This window comes from Cynoglossus semilaevis, chromosome 4 (genome assembly GCF_000523025.1).
Source record: "Cynoglossus semilaevis isolate Cse_v1.0 chromosome 4, Cse_v1.0, whole genome shotgun sequence".
In the NCBI taxonomy this organism is placed as follows: domain Eukaryota; kingdom Metazoa; phylum Chordata; class Actinopteri; order Pleuronectiformes; family Cynoglossidae; genus Cynoglossus; species Cynoglossus semilaevis.
Window position 1 is genome coordinate 17,728,982 of NC_024310.1, and position 19,789 is coordinate 17,748,770.

Below are 19,789 nucleotides of genomic sequence, written 5' to 3' on the forward strand. Positions count from 1 at the left end.
GATTTTAAAGTATTATTCTGCAATCATGTTTTCCGATCTGGGTAACAGTGAGATCAATAATAGTTAAAATAAAATAAAAGAATTCCCTCCATTACATATTCACTGTCCACAGTGATGGAAACGACTTGAAACATGAGGTTTATGCCCCGATTGCACTTGACTGATTGCACTGACCCATGTTGTATAACAGCAGCTGTAATAAAACACTGTTGTTACCTTAGCTCATAACTCAAACTACTGATGGTAGAGGGCGGGGGAGAGACACTTCATAAATTTAAAATGCATTTACACAGAAAAAAAAGTGAACTGAATCCAATCTGTGTTAGCAGAAGGTTTGTTGTCTTGTTGTTTCGAGTATTAAAACGTCACTGAAAATAAAATGTTTTGTTAAACGGCCTTTTCACTGCTTGACCTGAACCCAGAAGGTCAAATAGTTGAAGACAGTCAACATCCATCTGACCACTGATACTGTTTCACAAAAGTAAAAAAAGAATAATAAAAAATGCCAAAAAATGTGAATAATAAAAGGGCTCCTATTTAGAGGGAAAAAGAGGATAAAGCACATGAGGAACTGTCCGGTAACATACTTTATATGTCATTTTTTACACTAAATGAGATGATCTATCTATTCAGGAACTTTTATTTATAGTCTCAACTTAATAAAATATCTACAGGTGTTATAAAAACATAAACAGTGTTCCCTCTATATCGTGGTTCTCCTTTCGCTACCTCATTACATCGAAGATTTATTTTTAATCCGATCTTTTTTGTGGCTTTAAAAATGTAGATTCTCATTTTAAAATTGAGATAAGTGCATTTGCGAACGATCGCTGGTAGCTTTGTTTACCTAGACGAGATAATACACAGCATACTATTGGCTAATTGCTCTTCCGTTCCTCACGCTGATTGGCTCATTCATCGTATCATCTGTGCATATAATTGTGGGGGAGGTTTGCAAAGGGTAAATATATACGTAACTAATATAATAACCATCTCGCTTCTCCTTCGCGATTTTTCCCATTTTGCGGTGATTCTTGGAACGCAACTACCGCGATAGGAGAGGGATCACTGTATAGGGAATATATAAGTATAAATATATAAGGTATTTTTGGTAAATGTCTTCTGAATAACCTTACTGTCCAGTTAATTATATTGTTTGGATTTGTCCGTCCCATCTTGGCTCTTTGTAAGCCTCATAAATTGTTGGGTATCTGCGAAATGTTCTGCAGGACCAGCACCAGTTCGCACAGCAGCTCTTCCAGGACACGGCAGGAAATGGTGTAAACATGGCATCCATCCACTGTGACTGAGTCACACTCAGGGCAAGGTGAAGTGAAGCATCAAGAAGAGCTGAGACGTGACCGATTACCAAAAAGGGGGAAGAGGGGTTTTACGGTGGGAGGGTAGAAAAAAAAAGTGAGGGAGTGTGGGAGAGACTACCTGAATTAGTGGAAGCAGTGGCCCTAATGTGTGAAACGTCAGGGGGGGAACGTATGGTTGATTGGTTGACAGTTTAATATTAGATCCAGTTAAATCTCACTAAAGGAAAAGTTGTGGATTCAGTAGTTTTTGAAATTTCTCTCTCTCTCTCTTTTTTTTTTTTTACAACATTGGTCATTTTGTTTGTCAAAGCAGCAGACATCACTGAGCAACACTTGAGTGTCAGCAGTGCACCGACCTCATGCATTATCATGGGAACGTAGGTGGACCAGGTGGACACTCTGACAGAGGCTAAACCCATTAGAAACTCTGACGGTCAGCGCAGCGTTCTACTCATATTTGACCGACAGCGATGGCCTTGGAGTCAGAGGGCAACAGAGGCTCGTCAAGAAACGCTCATGAAAAATATCCCCGGGCTGCGTTCGAGCGCAACGGCTACGTGAAGACATGTGTCACCCCGCTCAAGCGGGACGCACGGAGCCAGTCGTGGCTGCGAGTCGCTGTGACATGGACTTGCAGGAGAGTGTCGTCTGCGGTCTTTGTCGCCTCCTTCTCCGTTATTCTCGCTCTGCTGCTCAGATTGGTCGATTGGGATGCAGGCAGCGGCAGCGGCAGCAGCGGAAATAGCAGCAGCTCGGGTTCTTCTCTTCATTTTACGGCGAGCTGCGCTGTGGAGCTGCTGCTGACTGCGTGTTATTTCGTCTCCCCACTTTTAACTCTCGTATGTGCCTTCTTCTGGGTCGGACTCTATCTGATTCGCTGCGGGCTCCTTATCCGCACAGCGTTTTTTCTCCTCGCGGTGTGCCACTTGGGCGAAGCCGTAGCGCAGTCACTTCTGCGCGGCGCCGAGGAGCAGCTGCTCTCTCTCCGCGCAACCCTGGTCGTCCTCGGCTGCCTGGGCAGCGGGGCTCTGCTGGTCGTCCGTCTGGGCCAGGGAGTGTCGATCCTCGTCTTCATTGGCGTCATCAGGGCCGTCTCCCTTGTCTCTCTGAGCAGGGTCCGGGCCAACTGGAGACCCTACCTGGCCTACCTGCTGGGGCTGCTGGGGGTTTTGCTTGCAAGGTATGTTGACCGGCTCCTGCCGGCCTCAGGGACCAGCGGGACGGGGTGCTGTGGGTCTGTGACCGGGGCGAGGGAGGAGGACATCCCTGTCTTCAAAAGGAGACGGAGGTCCAGCTCCACAGCGGCCTCGGAAATGATGGCTCATGTTCAGAACAACAGCAAGTCCCACCGCAGGACTTCGCTGCCCTGCATTCCGCGGGACCAGGTAAGATATTTCCAACTTCAGACGCCTGGAGAGGACAGTGGATGTTCTGTTACAGCTCTGCTTATGACCTTTCAACCACTGCAGGCCTGGAACACATTTGGCGATCTGTGTTTTTTTCCTCTGATGCCACGAGAGGCTGTTTTTACGCACGGGACGGTCGGTGTAACGGAGATCTGTAACAGTTTTTTACAGCTAATACGTGTTATTATTGTGATACATGGTGCACTTCTCTGTGCCGTGGGCTCGTGTTCACAGCCTCACAGAGACGCCAGTGTGTCCTGCAACGACTTTGCAGCATGCAAATAGTGCTGTTTACCTTTACTGTGCGCTGTTGTTAATTTGGTTAACATAGTTGTACAATGGTTCTATGTTTGTGCTGCTGATAAGCAAATGGAAGGAGCACTTAGCATGCCAAGTTACTGTGCCCGTGTGTGAGAGAGAGAGAGAGAGAGAGAAAGTGAGAGAGGGGGGAGAGAGAGTATGCAGTGGTGTGATGTCACGCCTAAATATTTCAGAAGACCTCTGTTTATCTTAGTGCTGGCTGGTGCTGTTGTGCACGTGTTTCCAAACTTTGATACAAGAGTGTTCTTATAATAAACTCCTATCTGGTGTTGTTAAGATGGTTGCAGTAGTGCGAGAGTGGAAAAAGTGACTTGTGTTGTGCAAACTGTATCTATTTGTCTCCGCTCTGAGGAGTTTATTAAATGGAAACCTCACTCATCTGACTGTTTGACTCACAAAGGCCCCCTCCTGACACGTGTTGGTAAAAGTCTTAATGGATTGGAGAGATGTTGGATTTGAGTCATGCCAATGAGTTTGGTTTTATTCGAACAAGTGATGGTTTTACCTAAATAAAATAAAAAACACTGCCTGTGGGAGTTAAAATGGGGATTGTTGTTTTTGCAGGTAACAGCTGATATTTACTACCATTCTGTGTATAGAAATATGGCAGTTTGATGGCATGATGGAGGTTGTGGTCTGATCTATTTGTTTGGAATCCCTTAAAGATGCAGCAGATAAGATATACACAACTACTGAGAGCATTTTTTTAAATTCTAGAACGTACTTAAACTATAATTCATAAGTATAAAAAAATGTGTTGGGTCAATTTTGGTCACAATGTACAGTAGCAAAGGTTTAAGCATTTAATTACATCGACGTATCAGTAAATATGTTTGCAGGGCCGATGACTGCCGAGTGAATGTTCCCTGGTGGTAACTGATGGTCTTAGGATTCATTTGACCTTAGGGGTTAAGGTTGTTGTGAATATTTTCTATCGTGTTATGTGAGTTACATTGGCACATTGAACGGAAAATCATATGTGAAATACAAGACAGGTAAATGTATAAAGTACAACGTTATATCCTATTATTTAAGTCAAACTTTCTATAAATTGAAGTCCGGGCCTATTTACATCCATGGTTACCTATTACAGAAATGAAGAAACAATTGTGTGTATTAGAAGCACGTTTCATTTGAACTTGTGTTCTGTCTTGGTGGACTACAGTGACCCCATTAAGGCCTCACTATCAGAGTACACACGATTATCAGAGTGTTCTGAGATGGAATCACACTCATTATTCCATATAGCCATTTTTTATTTCCTCATTAGGGATCTCCGGATGAGTAAATACAATTTGTCAAACTTGATGATTGGTTGTTTTCCCATGCTGAATTATATCTGGGGGACGCGGAACAAGTAGACTCTCTGAACTATTAGCCATTCTGTCCTGTCATGTTTGGGAGAGCAGTGATGAAAAATTGAACTTGAATGTTCCAAAAAGGAAATATCACAGTTGACCAGATGCTTGGAGCATCATGTTGTCATGTTAAGTTGCATTATGACCAGATAGAGGATTAGGGAAATAAGAAATGCACAAACAGATTGTACTTCAAGAGCCATGGATATAGTATAAATTACCTTTAAAAATGTTTGTGTTTGATGTCATAAGGCGTCTTATCATCAGAACTAATAAATAATCACATAAAAAAATTTAAGATCAGTTTAAGATTTTTTTTTAACCTTTTCTGGAAAATCATTTATTTATCGCCTACAACTTGAATGTTGAATTGTGTCGAGCAGGAGACAAATGGTGTGAACCCTGGACAGGTCTCAGTCCAAACAATCATTCACACTCCCATTCACACCTACAGTCAATTTAGTGAGTGTCCATTCAACGTACATGTGTACTTTGGAAACCAGAGTACCTGACAAAATCCCAGGTACAAACCGGAAGAACATTTAAACTGTGTAAATGAAGATCATTACAGACGTGGATCAGATTAGTGATCTGTCCTTTCTTTAAGTCAAGGGTCTCAAACTTAGAAACACTGCACTTCACATCAGAAGTTCTTCCCATGTTCTGTTTGAACTTAGTTAGTGTACACCGCCACCTACTGTTGTACACATTGTAGTGTCACGGTACGACCAGTGACTTTTTGAGATAACTCAGCCAACTCCATATTCCTTGACGTGCGACTCATGTCTTATTTCAGCCGATGCAAATTGTATCGCATTTGTATCGATTTCTAACCGATTCACGGTGCGTCGTTACATTCCCTAGTCGTCAAGTGGTAACTTAATGGAGGTACTGTTCCTGGCATTTTATCTGGTGTGACAGAGGGTGCAGTTAGACTATTTTCTATAAAAGTGCTGCTCCTGTAAATGAAGTGACTTAATCGCTGACAAAAAAAGTCATATGAACAAAATCAACAAAATAAGATCTTTCTGGATAGATTTATAATCCAACCTAACAGGTCAGTCAAAATAAAAACTACATATAAAAAAAACCTCAACTGAAGGAAAGTTAATTACTAAGACATTTGAAGAGTCAAAGGTCGTGATTCACTATCTGTGATGAGTCAGTAACAATGTAAACGATTTGATCAGTTTATAGATTAAAGGCTCATCATTCCAATTGGTTGGTGGCTTGCCATGCAGTGGCTTTGGGTTGGATTCCATCCTCTGCCCTAACTGCCTAACGGGAAGGGTCGTATCCGGAAAGGCATTTGATCAATCTGTGGATTACAGTCAGCCTAAACAGTGAGCCTAAACCAAGGGAGAAAACGTTGAAATACAAATACCCTTTTGACACCCAGCTCGTTTGTACACATCGTCCGAATTGTTGATGAAGAAGCTCTCCACTCTCTCGTACCTGCGAGAAGTGGGGGTTTTCACCAAGCCTTTGCTTGTGCAGTATTTATAAAGCTGGGCTGTGCAGCCTGGCAAGCCAGAGGCAAGACAGACCCTCTGCTGAAGTGGAGGCTGGAAAATATCATGGCTCTGCTCCATGGTTTTATTTTGGGATTTTCTTTTCTCCCCCCGTTACGGTTTACGATAGATGGAATTTGTTGTGCTGCTGTTGTAATATATTGTTTACTATTACAACATTAGGGTAATTTAGGGAGTTTTGGTTTTCTAGATGACGTTGGTCCATTCATCATCAACATGGTCCGAGGCAGAGTTTTGGTTTTCTAGATGACGTTGGTCCAATTGTTTGCAGTCTCCCCAACATAGAAACTGTATGTTTTGACAGAGGTTGTTTGTCCTAATGAAGGTCTCAGGGGGACAGAGATTTCTATTGGGTAAAAAGAGCCTCAGCTGGTGGTTTTTGGGTCATGTGCAATTGTGGAAAAGAAGCACTTATTCTGATGTAACAACAGCCATTAATAAAGACGTGAAAGAAAAGGCAATGCACCTTTGTTTCTAACCTCCAGCTGTATACAGTATGTTGTAGTCAAAGAAGGGAATTCAGAAAAATTAATGCAAACCAGCGTGGTACATAGGGTACGAAGGCTGATCATTTTTGAGATAGAGGTCAGGCCTTTAAGCCATGCAACGTGCAACATAATCACTATTTCGTCATCATATACTGTATCTGTGTCAGGCAGGAGGGAGAGCAGAGGCAAGGAAGGGGAGGAGGCAGATTTTAAAGCAGAAACATGTGCTCGGAAATCCATTTGAGGGAAGGCCCACATTCTTTCATTGACGCACATTGATTCCCAGAGAGACTCACAACCTGTTCCATTTGCCAGAGTTACTGTATCTGAGTTCAGGCAGTGGCATCCAGGCTTATTATAGCTTCCTTAAGAGAGTACGGTTTCTTAATCTTTTTGCTACCGTTACTCAGTTACATCGAATTTTTGGTTTTAAAAGAAAAATCAATGCACAGCAACGTGCAGCCTGTCACTGGTGCAGTGGGTTTTTTGCTTGAATGAATTGAGGATAGCGTTGTTATTCAGCTTTTGGTCTTTTTGGTTGCACCAATCCGACATTGCTAACGTATCAATGGACTAATTACAGAGGGAGGAAAAGAGAGAGTTTGAGGTATTTTTGTGTCAAACATTTTTGATGATTCGATATTGTCCTTTACTGTGTAATTTACCATAAAGACACCTTACCAGCAAAGGAATTCTCTGTGCAAAGTGTCTTACTTTCCATTACTTCGGCATAAACATACAGAAAATAACAAAAATTGTGCACCTGAAGTGGCTAATAGTGGCTAAAAACAACATCTAGGAAGTGACCTTAGTACCAAAAAGTTTTAGTATAAGGTGGAGGTACTTGTTGGAGGTACTGAACCCCACCAGTTTCAAATGCGCATTCGTCCAACCCTTCGGTGATAGCCAAGCGGGGGGCGTGTCATCATGAATCGTATGATATACTACACAACAAGTACTATTTATTAATGCAATATTGTGTGCTCAAAATGAAAACAGCTGTTGACCTTTGATCCCCTTGCATGCTCCCCACTCACACCAGATTGTTTTTGCAGACTCTCATGATGTCATTATGTTGTTTGCTGTTAGCAAGCGCGCTAAGTGAAATGTCGTTTTCTTGTCTAATGATAAGACCAGTTTGTCAGCAACTCAGCCGAACAGTTTTCATATTAACTATTAGAAGACTAACATTGACAATTAAAACAAATGTAGTCATTAGCAATTCTAAAAGATAATTGAATTTGGTAGATAATTATTGGCCACCTGATGAGAAGTGTCATTTCTACTGACGATGTCTAGAGTTCGGTTTGTCCTATCCAGTTTGTCATTGCGTCTAGATTGCAACTGGTAAATGCTAACCACAAAAGTGCATGTACAACTTTACAAACTTTTAAAAAACTTAAGGTCTTGCAGTTATGTGAGTTCTAGCTACATCTTTGTAGGTTGGGTACAAATACCACAAGGTAAAGGCGGTGGATGAAAGAAGGGCAGGTATGACTAAAAGTCGACTCGCTGGCAATATCACTGGGCTCTGTCACAATTAACCAGTTGCAAATAATAATATAATATACGCAGGAGCAAATTTTTCAAAGAGAAAATAATGGAGAGTCAGAGGGGGAGTAGAAGGTGGAGAGACAGACAGAGAGAGAGAGGGAGAGGGAGACAGACAGACAGTGAGACTGCTGAGAGATCTGCTGGGGTGGGTGATGATAAGAGGCGGGAGACGAGGGAGTGAGAGGCCGTTTGCTGCCAAGCACAGCAGGAGTGTTGATGGTAAAAGCACAACTATCTGGACCACGTGTTCAGCCTCCGTGCTGCTGCGTCTAAACACACCATCGATCAGAGCCAACACATGAACACACACTGTTGAGACGACTTTGTGTTTGTCGCATCATATGTTTGACTGTGTTTGTGTTTGTGTGTGTGTGTGTGTGTGTGTGTGGCCCCATGCCATATGCTCCCATAAATAGAAGGCAGGCCTGTGGAAAGAGGTTAAGAGAGGGGGAAAAGTGTGATCCCAACTGTTACCAAAAGGCAGGGGCTGTTTTACCTTGTTCTGTCAACAACTACAAACACACACACAGGCAGAAACACGCTGGTTTTCGGGTTGTGTCAGCACTTCACATAAACATAGCACATTCCTTCATTCTCTACCTTAACCCTAAGTATTACAGGTAGAACTGTAATCACGTTCTTACTCGGATCCAACCCTAACTCTGATCTGACCCCAACTCTGATCTGACCCCAACTCTGATCTGACCCCAACTCTGATCTGACCTTAAGTCTAATCTATGTGGTCTTGAAAAATTAAGAAACAAAAACAATGATATTTTTCAATAATCAAAATATGCTTACTGTGTACCAATCATGTATATACAATAAACCAATTAAGCCCCCCTTGACATTATACAGTAATACATACACCCAAACATACACACACAGACAATGGCAAGAATTACCTAGTTGTTCACTTTTCGTCTCTTACACTACGGTCGTTGGCAGACTGTTCACAGCTCTACAGTCAGACTGTCTGACAGCACACAACCGGATCATCGCTCTGTGATATCAGTCATTTTTATCTTAATCACCAATGGTCTGCTGAAACGTGATGTATGACCACTGTACCCCGCATCCTTAATTAAATAATATTATTATTAATATAACTTTTATCATATCAAACTGTCATTCATCAAATTCTATATGACATGATCTTACGGGTAAAAAATAAAAATAAAATATCAAGTAGCTTTGTGGTCAAATTCAAAAATGGACCAAGGAGTGTTGTAAAGTAGAACTGAATTAAATACAGAAAGAGAGATTTTAAACACTTTGTTGCTTTTCTCTGGTGTAGTTTTATTGTGTCACCCTTCAGTCTTTATGTTTGATGCTCCATCCATTTACGCATCATTGAGCTCATGCTCAAATACTGGGCCGCGCATGTGTGTGAGTGAGAGAGATTATGAGAGAGAGAGAGAGAGAGAGAGAGAGAGAGAGAGTGTGTCCTTGTTAGTGGTTTACGCTGGGTCAACAGTCTGCCGACACTGTGTTTGTCTTGGACCCTTCCAGCCTGCCTGTAGATTACCCAATCAGATAATCAAGGGTATAACTGCATCACATGCATCTGGGAGTGTTTTTCCCTTCCATTATCCCTCATAATGCACACAAACACTTCACACACACACTCACACACACACACATATGCTACAAAGCCACATTGATGACGTACATAGAGCAGCTAATTGCCAGAGAGTCGTCTGTGCCGAGAGACAATAAATTCATTGGCTGTCTCATCCGAACATCAAAATGCAAAAGCTGTGTTTTCGTGTGATGTGCTCTGCTCAGCATCACTCGGCGAGGAAACCACTACGGACTTGGAGGCACAGCTACCTGATCTATGACACGGTTATTGTGATTTTAAAGAAATGGTTTTTAGGTTGTTTTTTTTTTCCAACATTTGGCAAAAACGTTCACAGCATTCAGTTTATTCACAACGTTGTAATCATTTCAACATGATGTCTTATACAATTATTCTTATGAAATTAATTAATTCTATTAAATTATTAAGAATTTAAATTAATCAAATGTTAAACCATTTTTTTACACAGTAAGTGTCATTTAATACAGCAATATTTTGTCTAACTTAAAAAGTTTATGAAAGCCACAGTAAAAATCCACTGGTGCATTAAGAATCTAACTCAGGCATGTGCAAACTAAGGCCCGGGGGCCGGATGCGGCCTGTTTAGCTTTTTAATCTGGCCCGCCAAACTTTTCCAAATTATATAATTTATTTCTATTATCATTATACTTCTGCCTTTACCTGCAATACCCACATTTCCCCAATAGATGGCGGACAAAATGTTAAATGTTAGCATTTTAGCCTCTTCATGACTTTTACATGTCATTTATCTCAGTTCAATCCGTTCAATTTTAGGACAATTGTGGCCCGTGAGTCAAAAAGTTTTAACCAAAAAGTGATGAACTGGACTTCACTGTTGCTTTAATTTGTCATTATTTCTCCCTACTGTATTTCCCCACGCCGTGCTCACCTTTACTTAGAGAAACCTTATTTTGTATCTCTCTCTATCTCTGTCTCCCTCTCTCTCCCCCCTTCTCTCTTTGTTTTCTCTCTGTCTGCCTGTTCTCTGTTTTCTCTCCCACTCACCCGATTTCCTCCCTGTCCAACTTTCACAGGACAAATGCCAAGGGCAGTATTATTGTATCCTCAGCTGCCATCACTCACTGTTATGTAAGACGCTGCGGAAGTGTGTGTGTGTGTGCGCTTCTAATTTGCCTTCCCTGAATTCTCAAACATCCAAGCTGAAGTCAGACTGGTTTCAGTCAATCCTTGTGGAATTGACTGTTGAGTGGTACAGAGGGAGAACCATGTTCTTGTGAATGATCCAGGTTTATGAACCAGTAGTACTGGAGGCTCTGTAAATAAACAATGGATTCTGGAATCTCTTTCACCTATTTAAACAATTACAGTATACGGTCATGTGTAGCCCACTGTCCCCGTTTCATAGGTAGGTGAGAACCAGAGGATAAATATTTAAGTGTGTGCGTGTATTGTCTACAACGGCAAACAAAGCAGCTACTTTTTCTATTTAAACACTTTTTATTTGGAGTTTTATGGCTTTTAAGTGCCTTTGCTGCCACCTAGTGGTTCTAGTCCTATTTGTAAATATTTCTGCCTTTCACAGAAAAAAAATAAGAGGGCAGCGTATCTGTTAATGAAGACTTTAGTACAGGTTTGTGGACTACACTCATGAATGATGTTACCACATATTTATATTGATTTTAAATTTTGAATATTTTGCATAATCGACCTTAATTATGAGTCAGTACTTAGCCTGTTAAACACTTGTATTTACTTTACTTTAAGACAAGATAATGAAAACAATCCAGCAATGACTACAGTCATGTTGTATGGTATCGTTTTAATCTCAAAAGGATAGTAATTCTCCCTTTGTCAGTTTGGTTTAAATAAAAACAAAACAGAAAACTCTATATACAAAATTATAGTCTTTTTAAAAAAGAAAAAACACATTTTGTGCATATAATGATATCAGTGGTGTCTTGTTTGTATTTATGGACTTATTTATGGACTAATACGTTAATTTTAAGGTCATTATTCATCTCTAGAAATGAGATTAATTTCCTCCTGGCTTTAGTACATTCTCACTTAAAGTGCAGATAAAAAGAAAAGTAAATGTTAGGCTTCTACACACACATTTGTGTTGAGACCTGAAGACAGAGAATGGAAGTGTAACCACACTCTTGTGTTATTTTTGTGAGAATTCTTTATTTACTCGTCTCATCAAAAGGTCTGGATTCATGTCTCCCCGAGGACGTCTGCTCAGATAAACATCCGTCTGATATTTTTACATGTGAGCTCTGAGTCAGACCTTACTACTACTACTACTTGCTACTGTCATTTCTACTGCTTCACCAAACCCTTCCACTGCTACAGCTGCCGTGACTAAACCTCATTCACCTGTTACGATTCACTTTTATTAATGGTACCATTAGCAACGGTATTAATGATGATGATGACGACAGTTGTAACAATTTTGGATCTTTAATTTACTTAACAAGGACAAAAAAAAATGGAAATGGGAATTTAAACTGGGCCCGTCACTTTTCCAGAGCTCATAATCATGAGCTCTTCCGTGTGAGATACTAGGTCATTATTACCACTCGAGACTTTCCAAATTAGTAAGGCTGAAAGTATCGCTGCAGCAGAGACGCGTGCGGTCAGAGATCATCCGTAATAGACGTCAACTGCGAGATTTCAGAGGCCAAACAAGGTAGTGCAGTGAAATAGGTCATTACGCATGCATTTTCCAAATGGAATACCAATGTCCAGATGCTTACATTGTTCCTCTGAGACTCCTGCCTGAAATACTAATGCCTGACAACGTCATTGGCAGTCAGGTAGAACGGAGTCCTGACAAGAGAGAAGTGTGCTGGGGGAGCTGTGACGTAAAACACAACACAACGTGTTTGAACTTTTGCATCAAATCTCCGAGGGCATGAATAAGGAAGTTTGTATGAGAGTGACGTGGGCTGGATTAATGAGCTGAACCTCATTTATTTATTGATTTCATGACTTTCAGGTCTGCTAAATGAGCTTTCAATATCTACCCTTGTTTACCACGGTTTGTTTGCAGCACATATGTGTGTTTTAAATGCAATATTTGTAAGGTAACAAATATTTTATGAAGTAAATTTTTTTTTACCTCTGCATTTACCTTTAGCTATAAACAGAAAATGAAAATACACATTAAGTAACTACACTTTATTCATTTGGAGACTGAGAAATGAAGTCATTTTTCCCAACATTTTTTTATCATTTACTTCAATTATATTAATGGAGGAAATTTTATAATTTACTTCAATTATATTAATGGAGGAAAACATTGTTAATATTTTTTTTTTACTTTTTAAATCTTTGTATTTTAACATTGAATATTCCAAGTATTCTTTTATTTCCTTGTTTTTGATTGGTGCAGGTCATTATTTACATTTTTTTTTGTATCTTGTTAACAAAACTACATTTTGTATTATTTTATCAAGTTTACGCATGTGGGTCAAAAATTACCCATTTACCAATAGCAAGTGAGATTTTGAATTCAATGACTTAACACTATAACATTAATTTGCCCCATATGATGACTGTAGCTGTGGATCAACCAAACAATGACACATTTAGTACAGTTTTAGTACATTCACACACGTAGTTTGATTTTTATCCAAGCAAGCTTAGCTAGCTACAACACAATATGTCCACAGCTAGCTAGATAAAGCTAATTCGCTTCCTGAGGGGATACCCTTATTTTTCAGCTATCTTTGAACTGACTTAATTTGTACACACCTGTTAACCTGAGTTCATATGTCTTATTTGAAAATAAATGACATTTGTTTCTACCAAACAGCACTGAGAAAGAACTTCAGAAACTTTAACGGCAGCGCTGCCGTGGTTTGTATTGATCACACACTGAGGTCAGTTTTAAACTGGAGGAACACTGTGAGCTGAGGAGCGGAGACCTGATGGACGGTTCAGTCTGTACCTCACATCCAACAATCACTTGCGTGACTGAGTGACGTAAGCATGTAATGAGATCAATAAGCAATCACTGCTGTGGTCTGTGGTCTGGTTTCACTGTGCTTTGACAGGAACTCTGATCCACTGATTGACAACAATTAGCGTCTGTGAGCAGCTCAGACATGGCTTTGAGGGAGAATTATGATGAGGAGGAGGAGGAGGAGGAGGATGTTGAGGATAAGGGTGATGAGGATGAGGGAGATGAAGATAACGATGATGACATGAAGGATGAGAATGACGTTAGGGGTGAAGATGATGACAAGGGTGATAAGATGCGAAGATAATTGTGATGATTGCAGTGTGATGATGATGATAAAGAAGACGATAATAATACGGATGATTATAATGATGGTGATGGTGGTGGAAGAAGACGATGATTATAATGATGGTGATGGTGGTGATGATGATGATGATTAGGATGCAGATGATGATGATAAGGATGAAGACAATGGGAATGAAGATGATGATAATGATGGTGATGGTAGTATTGATCATGTAGGTCATACGTGTCAAACTCAAGGCCCGGGGGCCAAATACGGCCCACCAAGCTTAACCTGAGAATTTTTTTTTTCAATTCCACAGCAATAAACAATATTTTTAGTTTGCAGTAACATGTATTCTTTTAGTATTAGTCTATTATGGAGTAGTTACATCTATACAGCCAACCTATATCAGCCAGTACCTCAGCAAGGTGCTGAGCATTGGATAATTAAATTTTCAAAATAAATCATCATATAGACTCGTATTGTATCAGAGTCTGAATGACATGTAATTTTAAAATATTGCCAGATTATCTTTAAATAAAGAAAGTAAATGGCTATGGTGGATTTTCTGTATTTTTTAATTAAGTAAATTAGCGAGCTTAGCGAGCTAGACAATATGCCGACAGTTAGCTAGATAAAGTTAATTCACTTTCTGAGGTTATACACTTTTTTTCAGCTATCTTTGAGCTTAATTGATTGGTACACAGTTATCTTTAACCTGTAGTATTGATATGGACTGGTACTGGTTCGCAGACCGGGGGTTGGGGACCCCTGTTTTATACAGTCTTCCATTCCAACTGTATCGCTGATGTGGTCCCTGGTGAAAATGAGTTTGATAATGATGATAATGATGGTGGTAATAATGATGAATATAATAAGGATGAAGATCGCGTGATGATGATGATGAAGAAGATATTAATAAGAACGATGATATTGATGGTGACAATGATGATAATGACTTTATATATTTCTACATCATGTATGAGTCATTACCAGATTGTTGAATGCTAATTCAATAGTTTTTATGGAAAAACAAAGGCGAGAAAGTGAGAGTAAACCCAACTCTGGCTGTCCAATCAATCAACTCAATCAATATCAGGTTTGCCGGTGTAGGAAACCCTGTTCTGATAATGCACAGGTCTCGCTGCTCGGTTGTCATGCACCACCTGCTATCACAGGAAACACTCGACAAGTAGTGGGCGTAGTACAGCTGTGTCCAACTGAGACCCAAACAACTACTTTATGGTCCAGAGACGAGTGACTCTGATCTTTGTCCCAAGCCTTCCTAGCAACCAGGTATGTTCGACTGCAGTGATCTGTGTGTGCTGCAGGTCATCTCGCCATTGAACCATCAGTGAACATGTGCAGCTGGCAGATACAGAGGCAGGGGCGGGTGATAGGACAGGGGGAGGTTCGTGAAGCAGCGGAGGAGAGGAGCCGAGGAGCAGAGGGAGTGAGGAAGTGTTTGTAGGAAACATCAGTGAAATTTGCTTTTGATTGAGGTTCCGGGACTCTGATGTGTGAACGGTAGCGCTGAAAATCAGGCAGTGGGCATACAGATACTGTTGTTGTCAACTTCCAGGGAATTTTTAGGCTGGGTTTGTCAGGTTGATACCAAGGGAACGATGCAGAGGAGACACTCAGCAAGCATCTCGGGACGCCATCAGGACAACGCGCATCCTCCTAAACAGGTTCAGTAATTGTTATTGGCTTAATGAAAGTAGCTAAACCGGGTCTGTTAATGCCAACAAATGTAGCTTGTATAGAGAGTGTGTGCGTGAGTGCGCGCGCATGCGTGAATCTTTTTAATCAGTAATAATGAGAAGGTTTAAATAGGACAAGTTGAAGCCATGTCTATATTAAGACTCTTGATACAGCCTAGTTTTTAGGTCAGTTTACGTGCGAGAACTACTGAGGAGAAAAGCACTGTAAGAACGTGGAAAAACTGTCACCGCCATTGAGAAACACGTACGATGTTGATTTATTGAATCGTGACTACAGGCTGAATGTGAGGTGGATTCTCCTGCTCACCTTAGATAACCCAGGAAACACTCCACAAGTCTTTATTGGTCAGTATGGGGACGAGTCATTAATGGTTGATGCGTTGCATCTGCTCTACTACGTGCAACCGTTTGCAACATCTTCATACTTCCTGTATCCAGAACGTGAACGCAGCCTCACGTGAATTCTTAAAGCTCAGAGGTGTAGACAACGTCTTTACACCCAGCGCTGGCTGTGGTTGTGTAAAGGCAGAGGGCAGCACCCCTCATTGTGGTGCTGTGTTTACAGAAGAGTGGACTGTGGAGAAGCTCAGCTGGCCTGGAGTGAGCTGTTCCATTTTTCACTCCACTGGCCATGGCCTGCCTGTGGACTCGGCTTCACAGTCTCTTTCTCTATGCTTCATCATTTCTGTCTGTCTTCCAGCACCCTCCCCCCTCTCCTCACCCTCACCCCCCCTCCCCCCTCCTCACCAACTGCCTGATCTGACTACACAAACCCTAACTGCCTCTCAGGAGAGAACTTGGAGGGGTCGGGGAGGGGGGGGGTGGTGCTACAGGGGTAGGAACAGTATGTGTCCATTCACCATCACTGCTCGGGCTTGTAAAATCACAGCCTCCGTCCATCATATCAAAAAGACAATTTTTTTTTCCAGTTACTATCAGCTCATCTATTAATTAGTTCACGTTGATCTTAATGAAAGGTTTATAATCAGTGACGTATTAGTCCGCCGTCGATTCATTTTGGTTTGTTATTAGCTCATCAGTGCTTCTTCAGTTTATTCAGTTGATCATCTGTAATCATCATCATCTCGTTATGTCTCCGCTAACGGCCGACTGTCTATCGAGCTTGGTTTAGTTCATAATCAGTTTTCTATCTGTTTGTCATATTATTTTTGTTGTTAAAATGAGTCTTTTGTGTTTTTTTTCTCCACATTAACACCCTAATATCCCCTCATGATAAAATCATATTGGTGAGTTAATTATCAAGTCATTTTATCATTGTTTATTTTACATTACCAGTTTATAATATTTTTTCCCTATTTTTATTTTTTATGCCTTTTAAATTATTTTAATAGTTTGTTAATGGTGGGTGGTAAATTGGTTAAATTAAGTTAAGTGTGTTAATTAGTTGGAATATGGGGGACTTGGGTTCCACTGTTGATTGGTTTGACAAAAGGTGGGTTAGTTAGGGCTGGTTTTGATTGATTGTTTAGCTGGATGAATTTGGTTGGTTAAATCTATGGTCCAATTATTTGTTAATTTTGTTCATTTGGACAACGGTTAGTTTGTTGAGATTTATTTTAAGATTTATATTTGTTTTTTAAACTCCTATGAACTAACTGGCTTCTAATAATAATAATAATAATAATAATAATAATAATAATAATAATAATAATAATAATAATAATAATAATAATAATAATAATAATAATAATAATAATAATAATAATAATAATAATAATAATAATAATAATAATAATAATAATAATAATAATAATAATAATAATAATAATATAAAACTGATCTGGTTATATTTTGTTGGTTATTTAAGTACATCTAAATATTTGTATAAAATATATAAACTTCAAATATATAATATTTGTTGGTATATTTGAAACATTACTCCAAATAGCGTTTAAAGCCATTTAACCGGCAGGTTGTGTTGTTTTACGTGTGTATTATTTTACAGTGCGGCACAGATGATAACGTGAGTCAGATAAACAAGACAATTAGACGTTCTGTTTTTAGCAGCTTGATGAAGACTGATTGCGTTTAACTTATCTGTGTCCATCACTGCGGCCACTGGTTAATATGCTCGTGTTGTGTTACACTGCACTGTGTTTGTGTTGGTTATGAGTCACTGCGTGTGTGTGTGTGTGTGTGTTAGTGCAATATGTCCTGTGTTATCTTGAAAGCCTGGCAGACTTATCCCACGAGGCCATTCTTGTACATATAGTGTCTGTGTGTGTGTGTGTGTGTGTGTGCACAAATGTACTGTATGTGTGTGTGTACATCATTGACCATTGCTCCCCCTGCTGTCTCCTGTGTGCGCTTGCACTGGGAGTGATCGATAAACTTCTCCCATGACATTCCTCTCTACAAGTTGTTGTTGGTTGAACTGCATTCTGTAGCAGCCCAATCCTAAAACACGTTACAAAGACTGTACATGTTTCCTCTCAGGGCGTATGCTGTGGTTCAGTGGGTAAAAGGGTCAGCTATTACGCAAAAAGATGGAGGTTTGATTCTAGACGGTGTTTATCTATGTGTCACTGGACTGAAGGCAGCAAAAAACTTTGAGAGAATAAAGGGGTTTCAGACTACTGTATACACATGACACACTGACTGATCATAGGTGTGAATGCAGGAACAACACTTTATCATCACCCATTTAGGACCAGGCTTGGTTATTTTAATGATGAAATAAATAAGAAAGAATTCCTGCCAGGGTCCTAAAAAGGGTCAAACTAGTCCATAAACACAATCACACACACAGACTCACACTCCCAACCAGAATATAAAGCAGAGCCCACACAGACCAAGTCTTATCATCCGATACAAGGGTTTCAAACTAATTTTAGTTAAGAAGCAACGTGTGGCCGCAAACGATCACATGTGAGCCTGACCATTGGAATATATGTATAATAATATAATAATATATACAATTAAAAAAAAAGAAATAAATAATGTCTCATTTTACAAACTTTTCAGGAACAACAAATCTTACTTCAACCATTATATTTATAAAGATATTTAATCAATGGTATCCAATAAATATTGAAGAGGGAGCTCTTATTAATAACATTTCAATTTAACATTTTCTAAAATCCTCCTTCAGGCTTTGGGACGGGCTGCTTCTGGCCCAGAAGCCGTATGTTTACCACACAAACCAACCTGTTATTTTATGTTAATAATAAAACATAAGGATCTGTGAAAAGCTGTGCTTAAAGAGAAACACTCTTTGAGAAACATGAACGAACAATCATCGATGGTTTGCAAAGTGTTCGGAAGGAGCTTTCATAATGGAATGTCTTTTGTCAAAAACACGCCGTGTTTCAGTGAGATCTTAGGTAAACGTTAAATCTAACCAAACACAGTCAATGGGCAGAAAAAAAAAAAAAAAGCTCATCCGTCCGTATTCCTGCCAAATGACAGATGATTGTCATGGTTTTTTCCCCCTTTAAAAAGATTGTATTATCTGCTCAACCGTGTCAGGAGTCAGATCTGTGATGACGAGTGACGAGTCAATGCATCAGACACATAAGGCAGAGAGAGAGCGTTTCCTGGAAGAGTGCACGTGTACACACGAACGAGTGTGCGTGTGTCACCTCAACCTGAACAAAACCCATTAGACCACTCCAGAGCTTTATGACATCCTGCTATTGTGACATTTGCCCATTACCTGGCAGTAATGCACTCTGTTCAGCTAATGTCAGGGACTGACTGAGTTAGAAGGACCTGTCTGTCTGTCTGTCTGTGTGTGTGTTTGCTAGACCACGCCCAAGCTGCCCTGATTCATTTATTGACAATTGCTCCCCCTGCTGTCCCCTGTGGGTCCTTGCAGTGAGAGTAACGTTAGGTGGAATCGATAATCTTCTCCATCACGATGCCTCTGTACTTGTGTGCGTGTGCATTCGGGTGTGTTTGTGTGAGAATCCCTATTTCACGTATTTCATTGGTCAGTTTTACTTTTGTATATTGTTTTGGAGTAAATAAGCAAAAACAGATGTTATTCCTTTTAAATGGAATCTTTTTTTGGATTTTGTCCAACAATACTTTTAAAATATCATGTATGCTTATTGGCTGGAGAAGTTTCATCATGTAATAAATATTTTCAAGAAAAATATGTTAATTCTCTCTCAGTAAAACATTTATAAACCTGCATATCACCAGGACATAACCAACAGCGGGGACTGAACATTAGGAGTAGACAAAGGCCAGGTTTGAAGCCATAACATACCCAACAATGAAAAAAAAAAGAGTATAATGAACCTTT

The 19,789-nt window shown here is 40.1% G+C and overlaps 1 protein-coding gene across 1 annotated transcript in view; it reads left to right on the top strand.

The window, feature by feature from the left end:
* The first annotated feature begins 1,792 nt into the window (after positions 1-1,792).
* Positions 1,793-19,789, top strand: part of LOC103378503 (cGMP-inhibited 3',5'-cyclic phosphodiesterase A-like) — a 30,214-nt gene continuing 12,217 nt past the window's right edge. The window contains exon 1 of the mRNA XM_008309751.3: positions 1,793-2,707. Within this exon, the coding sequence (XP_008307973.1) occupies positions 1,793-2,707 (915 nt within the window). The remainder of the gene's footprint in view (positions 2,708-19,789) is intronic.